The sequence below is a fragment of the Oncorhynchus keta genome, unplaced genomic scaffold, assembly GCF_023373465.1.
Source record: "Oncorhynchus keta strain PuntledgeMale-10-30-2019 unplaced genomic scaffold, Oket_V2 Un_contig_3378_pilon_pilon, whole genome shotgun sequence".
Taxonomy (NCBI): Eukaryota; Metazoa; Chordata; class Actinopteri; order Salmoniformes; family Salmonidae; genus Oncorhynchus; species Oncorhynchus keta.
The window spans coordinates 240,001-255,000 of NW_026287223.1; the positions used below are offsets into that span (position 1 = coordinate 240,001).

General features: G+C 37.3%; 1 protein-coding gene across 1 annotated transcript in view; it reads left to right on the top strand.

The window, feature by feature from the left end:
- Positions 1 to 15,000, top strand: part of LOC118383175 (receptor-type tyrosine-protein phosphatase delta-like) — a 199,534-nt gene that overhangs the window by 134,605 nt on the left and 49,929 nt on the right. Inside the window, exon 29 of the mRNA XM_052508125.1 lies at positions 14,471 to 14,590. Within this exon, the coding sequence (XP_052364085.1) occupies positions 14,471 to 14,590 (120 nt within the window). The remainder of the gene's footprint in view (positions 1 to 14,470; positions 14,591 to 15,000) is intronic.

Consider the following 15,000-nt stretch of genomic DNA (forward strand, 5'->3'; position numbering starts at 1 on the left):
AGATAGAATGTCTTCTGGTGGACAGCCAATGGGGATGGACGGCCAATGGGGACGTACAGTGGAGATAGAATGTCTTCTGGTGTGGACGGCCAATGGGGATGGAGATAGAATGCCAATGGGGATGGAGATAGAATGTCTTCTGGTGTGGACGGCCAATGGGGATGGAGATAGAATGTCTTCTGGTGTGGACGGCCAATGGGGATGGAGATAGAATGTCTTCTGGTGTGGACGGCCAATGGGGATGGAGATAGAATGTCTTCTGGTGTGGACGGCCAATGGGGATGGAGATAGAATGTCTTCTGGTGTGGACGGCCAATGGGGATGGAGATAGAATGTCTTCTAATAATAAGACTTTAAACTGAATAATTTCAAATGTTGTTTACATTTTTAAAACCGATATGATGACATATATCTCTTGAATACTTTTTAGAACAGGTTAACAGATTCCAAAATTAAAATCAGTTGGAGCTGATTTGCTATTTTCCAAGAATAAATAAATAAATATCTATATTGACATATATCTTTTTTTAGGGGGGGCAGAATACTATATTGTTTGTTTTTTTTGGGGGGCAACTTGGGGGGGGCAAATACCATGCAGGGGGCCAGTTGGTGAACCTTGTTGTATATTATGTGTGTATACAGCAGTATGACTCTCCTTATTATTTAAATAATCACGTATTTTCTCCCTCTGACGTAGTACTAACATGGTGCTGTCACCTTATACTGTAGTACTGTCGTGTACTATGTAGTACCATGACTCGTAGTACTAACATGTACTATGTAGTACCATGATAGTACTAACATGGTGCTGTCACTATGTAGTACCATGACTCTAGTATACTATGTAGTACCATACTGTAACATGGTGCTGTTGTAGTACCATGACTCGTAGTACTAACATGGTGCTGTCACCTTATACTGTAGTACTGTACTTGTGTACCTATGTAGTACCATGACTCTATGTAGTACCATGATGGAATAGTACTAACATGGTGCTGTCACCTTATACTGTAGTACTGTCGTGTACTATGTAGTACCATGACTCGTAGTACTAACATGGTGCTGTCACCTTATACTGTAGTACTGTCGTGTACTATGTAGTACCATGACTCGTAGTACTAACATGGTGCTGTCACCTTATACTGTAGTACTGTCGTGTACTATGTAGTACCATGACTCGTAGTACTAACATGGTGCTGTCACCTTATACTGTAGTACTGTCGTGTACTATGTAGTACCATGACTCGTAGTACTAACATGGTGCTGTCACCTTATACTGTAGTACTGTCGTGTACTATGTAGTACCATGACTCGTAGTACTAACATGGTGCTGTCACCTTATACTGTAGTACTGTCGTGTACTATGTAGTACCATGACTCGTAGTACTAACATGGTGCTGTCACCTTATACTGTAGTACTGTCGTGTACTATGTAGTACCATGACTCGTAGTACTAACATGTACTATGTAGTACCATGACTCGTAGTACTAACATGGTGCTGTCACCTTATACTGTAGTACTGTCGTGTACTATGTAGTACCATGACTCGTAGTACTGTCTTGTACTATGTAGTACCATGACTCGTAGTACTAACATGGTGCTGTCACCTTATACTGTAGTACTGTCGTGTACTATGTAGTACCATGACTCGTAGTACTAACATGGTGCTGTCACCTTATACTGTAGTACTGTCGTGTACTATGTAGTACCATGACTCGTAGTACTAACATGGTGCTGTCACCTTATACTGTAGTACTGTCTTGTACTATGTAGTACCATGACTCGTAGTACTAACATGTACTATGTAGTACCATGACTCGTAGTACTAACATGTACTATGTAGTACCATGACTCATAGTACTAACATGTACTATGTAGTACCATGACTCGTAGTACTAACATGGTGCTGTCACCTTATACTGTAGTACTGTCGTGTACTATGTAGTACCATGACTCGTAGTACTAACATGTGCTATGTAGTACCATGACTTGTAGTACTAACATGGTGCTGTCACCTTATACTGTAGTACTGTCGTGTACTATGTAGTACCATGACTCGTAGTACTAACATGGTGCTGTCACCTTATACTGTAGTATACTATGTAGTACCATACTAGTCTAACATGTACTATGTAGTACCATGACTCTATGTAGTACCATAGTACTAACATGGTGCTGTCACCTTATACTGTAGTACTGTCGTGTACTATGTAGTACCATGACTCATAGTACTAACATGGTGCTGTCACCTTATACTGTAGTACTGTCGTGTACTATGTAGTACCATGACTCGTAGTACTAACATGTACTATGTAGTACTAACATGGTGCTGTCACCATGACTCGTGTACTAACATAGTACTAACATGGTGCTGTCACCTTATACTGTAGTACTGTCGTGTACTATGTAGTACCATGACTCGTTATACATGTGCTGTACCTATACTGTAGTACTATGTAGTACCATGACTAACAGTACTAACATGTACTATGTAGTACCATGACTCGTAGTACTAACATGGTGCTGTCACCTTATACTGTAGTACTGTCTTGTACTATGTAGTACCATGACTCGTAGTACTAACATGTACTATGTAGTACCATGACTCGTAGTACTAACATGGTGCTGTCACCTTATACTGTAGTACTGTCATGTACTATGTAGTACCATGACTAGTAGTACTAACATGTACTATGTAGTACCATGACTAGTAGTACTAACATGTACTATGTAGTACCATGACTCGTAGTACTAACATGTACTATGTAGTACCATGACTCGTAGTACTAACATGTACTATGTAGTACCATGACTCGTAGTACTAACATGTACTATGTAGTACCATGACTCGTAGTACTAACATGTACTATGTAGTACCATGACTCGTAGTACTAACATGTATTATGTAGTATAGTACTAACATGTACTATGTAGTACCATGATAGTACTAACATGTATTATGTAGTACCATGACTCGTAGTACTAACATGTACTATGTAGTACCATGACTCGTAGTACTAACATGTACTATGTAGTACCATGACTCATAGTACTAACATGTACTATGTAGTACCATGACTCGTAGTACTAACATGTACTATGTAGTACCATGACTCGTAGTACTAACATGTACTATGTAGTACCATGACTCGTAGTACTAACATGTACTATGTAGTACCATGACTCGTAGTACTAACATGTGCTATGTAGTACCATGACTCGTAGTACTAACATGTACTATGTAGTACCATGACTCGTAGTACTAACATGTGCTATGTAGTACCATGACTCGTAGTACTAACATGTACTATGTAGTACCATGACTCGTAGTACTAACATGTGCTATGTAGTACCATGACTAGTAGTACTAACATGTACTATGTAGTCATGTAGTACTAACATGTACTATGTAGTACCATGACTCGTAGTAACATGTACTATGTAACATGTACTATGTAGTACCATGACTAGTAGTACTAACATGTACTATGTAGTACCATGACTCGTAGTACTAACATGTACTATGTAGTACCATGACTAGTAGTACTAACATGTACTATGTAGTACCATGACTAGTAGTACTAACATGTACTATGTAGTACCATGACTCGTAGTACTAACATGGTGCTGTCACCTTTAGTCTTCCGTCTCTCTTCTTACCCCATTTTCATCATAGGTACACTGTTGTGAGATCCAGAAATCTTGCTTGTTTGTTGGTGACCAAATACTTATTTTCTACCATAATATGCAAATAAATTCATTAAAAATCCTACAATGTGATTTTCTGGATTTTTTTCTAATTTTGTCTGTCTTAGTTGAAGTGTACCTATGATGAAAATTACAGGCCTCTCTCATCTTTTTAAGTGGGAGAACTTGCACAATTGGTGGCTGACTAAATACTTTTTTACCCCACTGTATATATAGTTAAATATGGATAAATATATGGTTGTAATATGGATAAATATATAGTTATATATGGATAATAATATAGTTATATATGGATAAATATATGGTTGTATATGGATAAATATATGGTTACATATGGATAAATATATGGTAATATATGGATAATTATATGGTTATATAGTTAGAAATGGATAAATATATTGTTATATATGGATAAATATATGGTTATATATGGATAAATATATGGTTACATATGGATAAATATATGGTTATATATGGATAAATATATGGTTATATATGGATCAATATATGGTTATCAATGGATAAATATATGGTTATATATGGATAAATATATGGTTGTATATGGATAAATATATGGTTATATACCTGTATATAGTTAGAAATGGATAAATATATGGTTATATATGGATAAATATATGGTTATATACCTGTATATAGTTATATATGGATAAATATATGGTTATATATGGATAAATATATGGATAAATATATGTATAAATATATAGTTATATATGGATAAATATATGGTTATATATGGATAATTATATGGTTATATGTGGATAAATATATGGTTATATATGAATAAATATATGGTTATATATGGATATGTATGTATAAATATATGGTTATATATGGATAAATATATGGTTATATATGGATAAATATATGGATAAATATATGGATATGTATGGATAAATATATGGTTACATATGGATAATTATATGGTTATATATGGATAAATATATGGATATGGATGACTAAATATATGGCTCTGGTAGTACCATGCTAATACTAACAATAATACTAATATTGTAGTATTACCATGTAAGTAGCAGTACTAACACTGTGGTAGTAATGTACTGTAGTGCTGTGTGGTAGCTGCTGCCGTGACTCTTTTTCAACTCTCTCTCTCTCTCTCTCTCTCTCTCTTCCTCTTTCTGTGTCTGTTTCAGATGCCCTCTTATTTCTTCTCCAAGGCAAGACATCCCTCTCTCCTTCCCTCCCTCCTTTACCCTCCCCCTATCCCTCTCTCCTTCCCTCTCCCTTTACTCTCTTACTTCATTTCTGCAACCTCTGCTCACGTGGTTTTGTGATCACACAATATATTATTTTCTGTCTGGTTTTTAAAACACACTGAGAATGACTGAAATGCTCCTCTAAAAAAACACTTTTGGAGACTCAACAAAATGCACGTTGTCCGTTAGTGCACGTTGTCCGTTAGTGCACGTTGTCCGCTAGTTCACGTCGTCCGTTAGTTCACGTCGTCCGTTAGTTCACGTTGTCCGTTAGTTCACGTCGTCCGTTAGTTCACGTTGTCCGTTTAGTGCACGTCGTCCGTTAGTGCACGTCGTCCGCTAGTTCACGTTGTCCGCTAGTGCACGTTGTCCGTTAGTGCACGTTGTCCGTTAGTTCACGTTGTCCGTTAGTTCACGTCGTCCGTTAGTGCACGTCGTCCGTTAGTTCACGTCGTCCGTTAGTTCACGTCGTCCGTTAGTTCACGTCGTCCGTTAGTTCACGTCGTCCGTTAGTTCACGTCGTCCGTTAGTTCACGTCGTCCGTTAGTTCACGTCGTCCGTTAGTTCACGTCGTCCGTTAGTTCACGTCGTCCGTTAGTTCACGTCGTCCGTTAGTTCACGTCGTCCGTTAGTTCACGTCGTCCGTTAGTTCACGTCGTCCGTTAGTTCACGTCGTCCGTTAGTTCACGTCGTCCACTAGTTCACGTCGTCCGCTAGTTCACGTTGTCCGTTAGTTCACGTTGTCCGCTAGTTCACGTTGTCCGTTAGTTCACGTTGCATGTTGTTGTGTGTTGAGTTCTCGTTCAAGCTTGGGGTCGACGTCCATTTCAGTTCAGTCCGTTTCGTCTTCAAGAAGAAGATTTAGGACCAATTATTATCAATTCGATTTGTTATTTCTTCTCAATTCTCCATTTTGGGATTTCAGGTCCTGTCCCACAATTGGCTGAAAAGAAATGAAACTGACCCAAAATGTTTGTTGTCTGTTTAATCTAGACTGTAGCCACATGTCATCCATGTTAGGTAGCTACTGTTTATTACATAGCTAATAGTACATTAAGGAGCTGAAGTAGGATTAGACTGTTAGACTATTAGACAGTTAGACTGTTATACTGTTAGACTGTTATACTGTTAGACTATTAGACTATTAGACTATTAGACTATTAGACTGTTAAGACTGTTAGACTATTAGACTGTTAGACTGTTAGACTGTTAGACTGTTAGACTGTTATGACTGTTAGACTGTTATGACTATTAGACTGTTAGACTGTTAGACTGTTAGACTGTTAGACTGTTAGACTATTATGACTGTTAGACTGTTAGACTATTAGACTGTTAGACTGTTAGACTGTTATGACTGTTAGACTGTTAGACTGTTAGACTGTTATGACTGTTAAGACTGTTAGACTATTATGACTGTTAGACTGTTATGACTGTTAGACTGTTAGACTGTTAGACTGTTAGACTGTTAGACTGTTAGACTGTTAGACTGTTAGACTGTTTAGACTATTAGACTATTAGACTATTAGACTGTTAGACTATTATACTGTTAGACTGTTAAGACTGTTAGACTGTTAGACTATTAGACTATTAGACTGTTAGACTGTTAGACTATTAGACTATTAGACTGTTAGACTGTTAGACTGTTTGACTATTAGACTGTTAGACTATTATGACTGTTAGACTATTATACTGTTAGACTGTTAAGACTGTTAAGACTGTTAGACTATTAGTTTGTTAGACTGTTAGACTGTTAGACTGTTAGACTGTTAGACTGTTATGACTGTTAGGTATTATGACTGTTTATTATGACTGTTAGACTATTATGACTGTAGACTATTATGACTGTTAGCTGTTATACTGTTAGACTGTTAGACTGTTAGACTATTATGACTGTTAGACTGTTAGACTATTATGACTGTTAGACTGTTATGACTATTAGACTGTTAGACTGTTAGACTGTTAGACTGTTATGACTGTTAGACTGTTAGACTATTATGACTGTTAGACTGTTATGACTGTTAGACTGTTAGACTGTTAGATTGTTATGACTGTTAGACTGTTAGACTGTTAGACTATTATGACTGTTAGACTGTTAGACTATTATGACTGTTAGACTGTTAGACTGTTATGACTGTTAGACTGTTATGACTATTAGACTGTTAGACTGTTAGACTGTTAGACTATTATGACTATTAGACTGTTAGACTGTTAGACTGTTAGACTGTTATGACTGTTAAGACTGTTAGACTATTATGACTGTTAGACTGTTATGACTGTTAGACTGTTAGACTGTTAGACTGTTAGACTGTTAGACTGTTAGACTGTTAAGACTGTTAAGACTGTTAGACTATTAGACTATTAGACTATTAGACTGTTAGACTATTATACTGTTAGACTGTTAAGACTGTTAAGACTGTTAGACTATTAGACTATTAGACTGTTAGACTGTTAGACTATTAGACTATTAGACTGTTAGACTGTTAGACTGTTATGACTATTAGACTGTTAGACTATTATGACTGTTAGACTATTATACTGTTAGACTGTTAAGACTGTTAGACTATTAGACTATTAGACTGTTAGACTGTTAGACTATTAGACTATTAGACTGTTAGACTGTTATGACTGTTAGACTATTATGACTGTTAGACTATTATGACTGTTAGACTATTATGACTGTTAGACTATTATGACTGTTAGACTGTTATACTGTTAGACTGTTAGACTGTTAGACTATTATGACTGTTAGACTGTTAGACTATTATGACTGTTAGACTGTTATGACTATTAGACTGTTAGACTGTTAGACTGTTAGACTGTTAGACTGTTATGACTGTTAGACTGTTAGACTATTATGACTGTTAGACTGTTATGACTGTTAGACTGTTAGATTGTTATGACTATTAGACTGTTAGACTGTTAGACTATTATGACTGTTAGACTGTTATGACTGTTAGACTGTTAGACTGTTAGACTGTTAGACTGTTAAGACTGTTAAGACTGTTAGACTATTAGACTATTAGACTATTAGACTATTAGACTGTTAGACTATTATACTGTTAGACTGTTAAGACTGTTAAGACTGTTAGACTATTAGACTGTTAGACTGTTAGACTATTAGACTATTAGACTGTTAGACTGTTAGACTGTTAGACTGTTAGACTATTAGACTGTTAGACTATTAGACTATTAGACTATTAGACTGTTAGACTGTTATGACTATTAGACTGTTAGACTATTAGACTATTAGACTATTAGACTATTAGACTGTTAGACTGTTATGACTGTTATGACTGTTAGACTGTTAGACTGTTAGACTGTTAGACTATTATGACTGTTAGACTATTAGACTATTAGACTGTTAGACTGTTAGACTATTAGACTGTTAGACTGTTATGACTGTTAGACTGTTAGACTGTTAGACTGTTATGACTGTTAGACTATTAGACTATTAGACTATTAGACTATTAGACTGTTAGACTATTAGACTATTAGACTATTAGACTGTTAGACTGTTATGACTGTTAGACTGTTAGACTATTAGACTGTTAGACTGTTATGACTGTTAGACTGTTATGACTGTTAGACTGTTATGACTGTTAGACTGTTAGACTATTATGACTGTTAGACTGTTAGACTATTATGACTGTTAGACTGTTATGACTGTTAGACTGTTAGACTATTATGACTGTTAGACTGTTATGACTGTTAGACTGTTAGACTATTATGACTGTTAGACTGTTATGACTGTTAGACTGTTAGACTATTATGAATGTTAGACTATTATGACTGTTAGACTGTTAGACTATTATGACTGTTAGACTGTTATGACTGTTAGACTGTTAGACTATTATGACTGTTAGACTGTTATGACTGTTAGACTGTTAGACTATTATGACTGTTAGACTGTTATGACTGTTAGACTGTTAGACTATTATGACTGTTAGACTGTTATGACTGTTAGACTGTTAGACTATTATGACTGTTAGACTGTTATGACTGTTATGACTGTTAGACTGTTAGACTATTATGACTGTTAGACTGTTATGACTGTTAGACTGTTAGACTATTATGACTGTTAGACTGTTAGACTATTATGACTGTTAGACTGTTAGACTGTTATGACTATTAGACTGTTAGACTGTTAGACTGTTATGACTATTAGACTGTTAGACTGTTAGACTGTTAGACTATTATGACTGTTAGACTGTTATACTGTTAGACTGTTAGACTGTTAGACTGTTAGACTGTTAGACTGTTATGACTACTGTTAGACTGTTAGACTGTTAGACTGTTAGACTATTATGACTGTTAGACTGTTATACTGTTGACTGTTAGACTATTATGACTGTTAGACTATTATGACTGTTAGACTATTATGACTGTTAGACTATTATGACTGTTAGACTGTTATACTGTTAGACTGTTAGACTGTTAGACTATTATGACTGTTAGACTGTTAGACTATTATGACTGTTAGACTGTTATGACTATTAGACTGTTAGACTGTTAGACTGTTAGACTGTTAGACTGTTAGACTGTTAGACTGTTAGACTGTTATGACTGTTAGACTGTTAGACTATTATGACTGTTAGACTGTTATGACTGTTAGACTGTTAGACTGTTAGATTGTTATGACTATTAGACTGTTAGACTGTTAGACTATTATGACTGTTAGATTGTTAGACTGTTAGACTATTAGACTATTAGACTGTTAGACTGTTAGACTGTTAGACTGTTAGACTATTAGACTGTTAGACTGTTAGACTGTTAGACTGTTAGACTGTTGTTAGACTGTTAGACTATTAGACTGTTAGACTATTAGACTGTTAGACTATTAGACTGTTAGACTAGACTATTAGACTGTTAGACTATTAGACTGTTAGACTATTAGACTGTTAGACTGTTAGACTGTTAGACTATTAGACTATTAGACTATTAGACTGTTAGACTGTTAGACTATTAGACTGTTAGACTATTAGACTGTTAGACTGTTAGACTGTTAGACTATATAGACTATTAGACTATTAGACTGTTAGACTGTTATGACTGTTAGACTGTTAGACTGTTAGACTATTAGACTGTTAGACTGTTAGACTGTTAGACTGTTGAGACTATTATGACTGTTAGACTATTATGACTGTTAGACTGTTATGACTGTTAGACTATTATGACTGTTATGACTGTTAGACTGTTAGACTGTTAGACTGTTATTGACTGTTAGACTGTTAGACTGTTATGACTGTTAGACTGTTAGACTGTTAGACTGTTAGACTGTTAGACTGTTAGACTGTTAGACTATTATGACTGTTAGACTGTTAGACTGTTAGACTGTTATGACTATTAGACTGTTAGACTATTATGACTTAGATGACTGTTAGACTATTATGACTGTTGACTGTTAGACTGTTAGACTGTTAGACTGTTATGACTATTAGACTATTAGACTGTTAGACTGTTATGACTGTTAGACTGTTAGACTGTTAGACTGTTATGACTGTTAGACTGTTGTTAGACTGTTAGACTGTTAGACTGTTAGACTGTTATTACTGTTGACTGTTAGACTGTTATGACTGTTAGACTGTTAGACTGTTAGACTGTTATGACTATTAGACTGTTAGACTATTATGACTGTTAGACTGTTATGACTGTTAGACTGTTATGACTGTTAGACTGTTAGACTGTTAGACTGTTAGACTGTTATGACTGTTAGACTGTTAGACTGTTAGACTGTTAGACTGTTAGACTATTATGACTGTTAGACTGTTAGACTATTATGACTGTTAGACTGTTATGACTGTTAGACTGTTAGACTGTTAGACTGTTAGACTGTTAGACTGTTAGACTGTTATACTGTTAGACTGTTATGACTGTTAGACTGTTTGACTATTATGACTGTTACTGTTATGACTGTTAGACTGTTAGACTGTTAGACTGTTAGACTATTAGACTGTTAGACTGTTAGACTATTATGACTGTTAGACTGTTAGACTGTTAGACTATATTAGACTGTTAGACTGTTAGACTGTTAGATTGACTGTTATACTATTAGACTATTAGACTGTTAGACTATTAGACTGTTAGACTGTTAGACTGTTAGACTATTAGACTGTTAGACTATTAGACTGTTAGACTATTATGACTGTTAGACTATTAGACTATTAGACTATTAGACTGTTAGACTGTTATGACTGTTAGACTATTATGACTGTTAGACTGTTAGACTATTATGACTGTTAGACTGTTATGACTGTTAGACTGTTAGACTATTATGACTGTTAGACTGTTATGACTGTTAGACTGTTATGACTGTTAGACTGTTAGACTATTATGACTGTTAGACTATTATGACTGTTAGACTGTTAGACTATTATGACTGTTAGACTGTTAGACTGTTAGACTATTATGACTGTTAGACTGTTAGACTGTTAGACTGTTAGACTATTATGACTGTTAGACTGTTAGACTGTTGTTAGACTGTTATGACTGTTAGACTATTATGACTGTTAGACTGTTAGACTGTTAGACTGTTATGACTGTTAGACTGTTAGACTGTTAGACTGTTATGACTATTAGACTGTTATGACTGTTATGACTGTTAGACTGTTATGACTATTAGACTGTTATGACTATTAGACTGTTATGATTAGACTATTAGACTGTTAGACTATTAGACTGTTAGACTATTAGACTATTAGACTGTTAGACTGTTAGACTATTAGACTGTTAGACTATTAGACTATTAGACTGTTATAGACTGTTAGACTGTTAGACTGTTAGACTGTTATGACTATTAGACTGTTAGACTATTAGACTGTTAGACTATTAGACTGTTAGAGTTAGACTGTTACTGTTAGAGACTATTAGACTGTTAGACTGTTAGACTGTTAGACTGTTAGACTGTTAGACTGTTTGACTGTTTGACTGTTTGACTGTTATACTGTTATTAGACTGTTAGACTGTTATTAGACTGTTATACTGTTAGACTGTTAGACTATTAGACTGTTAGACTGTTAGATTATGACTGTTAGACTATTAGACTGTTAGACTGTTAGACTGTTAGACTGTTATGACTGTTAGACTATTAGACTGTTAGACTGTTAGACTATTATGACTGTTAGACTGTTATGACTGTTAGACTGTTAGACTATTATGACTATTAGACTGTTAGACTATTGACTGTTAGACTGTTATGACTGTTAGACTGTTATGACTGTTAGACTGTTAGACTATTATGACTGTTAGACTATTATGACTGTTAGACTGTTAGACTATTATGACTGTTAGACTGTTAGACTGTTAGACTATTATGACTGTTAGACTGTTAGACTGTTAGACTGTTAGACTATTATGACTGTTAGACTGTTATACTGTTAGACTGTTAGACTGTTATGACTGTTATGACTGTTAGACTGTTAGACTGTTAGATTGTTATGACTATTAGACTGTTAGACTATTAGACTATTAGACTGTTAGACTGTTAGACTATTAGACTGTTAGACTATTAGACTATTAGACTATTAGACTGTTAGACTATTAGACTGTTAGACTATTAGACTATTAGACTGTTAGACTGTTAGACTATTAGACTGTTAGACTATTAGACTATTAGACTATTAGACTGTTAGACTATTAGACTGTTAGACTATTAGACTATTAGACTATTAGACTGTTAGACTATTAGACTGTTAGACTATTAGACTGTTAGACTGTTAGACTGTTAGACTATTAGACTGTTAGACTATTAGACTGTTAGACTATTAGACTGTTAGACTATTAGACTGTTAGACTGTTAGACTGTTAGACTATTAGACTGTTAGACTGTTAGATTGTACCATAGAGCTTCAGACTCAGCATTAGACTGTTACAGCCTCTCAGTAGAAATGATGCTACAATAGACCTGTGCTAGGGGGTGTTTAGTCATTACAGGAGATGGTGTGTAGGTGGTGTCCTGGTACATCAAGCTGTCTCACTACAGAAACAGGAGATAGACTAGTGCTGTCCAGGGGGTGTCCCTACAGAAACAGGAGATAGTCCTCCAGGTGGTGTCCTGGTGTCCAGGGGGTGTCCTGTCAGGGGTGTCCTGTCCTCACTACAGACACAGGATATAGACTAGTGTCCTGTCCAGGAGGTGTACTGGTACATCAAGCTGTCTCCACTACAGAAACAGGAGATAGACTAGTGTCCTGTCCAGGGGTGTCCTGTACATCAAGCTGTCTCACTACAGAAACAGGAGATAGACTAGTGTCCTGTCCAGGGGTGTCCTGTACATCAAGCTGTCTCCCTACAGAAACAGGATATAGACTCCAGTGTCCTGTCCAGTGATATAGACATAGTGTGTCCTGTACTGGTACATCAAGCTGTCTCCCTACAGAAACAGGAGATAGACTAGTGTCCTGTCCAAGGGGTGTCCTGGTACATCAAGCTGTCTCACTACAGACACAGGATATAGACTAGTGTCCTGTCCAGGGGGTGTCCTGTACATCAAGCTGTCTCCCTACAGACACAGGATATAGACTAGTGTCCTGTCCAGGGGGTGTCCTGTACATCAAGCTGTCTCCCTACAGAAACAGGAGATAGACTAGTGTCCTGTCCAGGGGGTGTCCTGTACATCAAGCTGTCTCCCTACAGAAACAGGAGATAGACTAGTGTCCTGTCCAGGGGTGTCCTGGTACATCAAGCTGTCTCAGCCCTGTGGAAAGCAGTACAGTATAATGAGGTATTATAATCCCAGCGTTTCAGGGAAAGAGAACAGTTAATTACAGAGTAGCAATGGCCAGAAACACCAGAATCCAGTCTGGACGAGCGGAATGCAGAGCAGGCCTCCCCACTGGCTTTGATGTGAAACTGGATGGATCAGCTCATCCTCATCGTTTGGTTTGGCCTGACTCTGCCACGGGCTCTCCGGGGGATTTATGTGATTTTGTTCCCTTAGCTCCCTGTGGTTTCTGAGGCTTGGAAAAGAACTACAAATCTGTCTGCTTGTTATGTGGAATTTGATGTGGTGCAGGGCTAAAGCATGCTGGGGTTTGGTGTTTGCATATTTGTAGAGGTTAGCACAACATCCTGTGACCACTTATAGCTAGTTCAGTATCTGATAGATAATTTAGAATAACACCTGTCTGTCTCTCACACACTGTACCTACACACACACACACACACTCTCTCTCTCCGTCTCTCTCTCTCTAATCTCATTACCTCTCTCTCTCTTCTCTCATTATCTCTCCCTCTCTTCTCTCTCTTCTCTCATTCTCTCTCTCTCTCTTCTCTCATTATCTCTCATTTTCTCTCTCTATTTTCTCTCATTATCTCTCCCTCTCTTCTCTCATTATCTCTCTCTCTCCTATCTCTTCTCTCATTATCTGTCTCTCTCTCTCTCACATTCTCTCTCACTCTCTCATATTCTCTGTAAAAAAACACACACATTCTCATGCACATTCGGTCTCTCTTTCATTATCTGTTTCTCTCTCTCTCTTTTGTTCTCAGTTGTTTTACCCCCTCTGACGTTGTCTCTCTGTCTCTGCAGGTAAAGTGTGATCAGTACTGGCCTACCAGAGGAACAGAGACATATGGGCTGATACAGGTTACTCTGCTGGACACTGTAGAGCTGGCGACATACTCTGTTAGGACCTTCGCTCTCTACAAGGTGTGTGTGTGTGTGTGTGTGTGTGTGTGTGTGTGTGTGTGTGTGTGTGTGTGTGTGTGTGTGTGTGTGTGTGTGTGTGTGTGTGTGTGTGTGTGTGTGTGTGTGTGTGTGTGTGTGTGTGTGTGTGTGTGAGAGACAGAGAGACGGACGTGTGTTTTATGTGTCTACTTTTTGTGTACTCTTCTCTCCTCTCCTCTCCTCTCTCCTCTCCCCCTCCACCCCACTCTCCCCTCCTCTCCCCTGCCCTGCCCTCCCTCCCTCCCTCCCTCCTCCCTCTCTCCCTCCCCTCTCCCCTCCCTCTCTCTCTCCCCTCCCTCTCCCTCCCTCCCTCTCCTCCTCCCTTCCCCCTCTCCTCTCCCTCCTCCTCTCCTCTCTCCCCTCTCCCTCTCTCTCCCTCCTCTCCTCTCCTC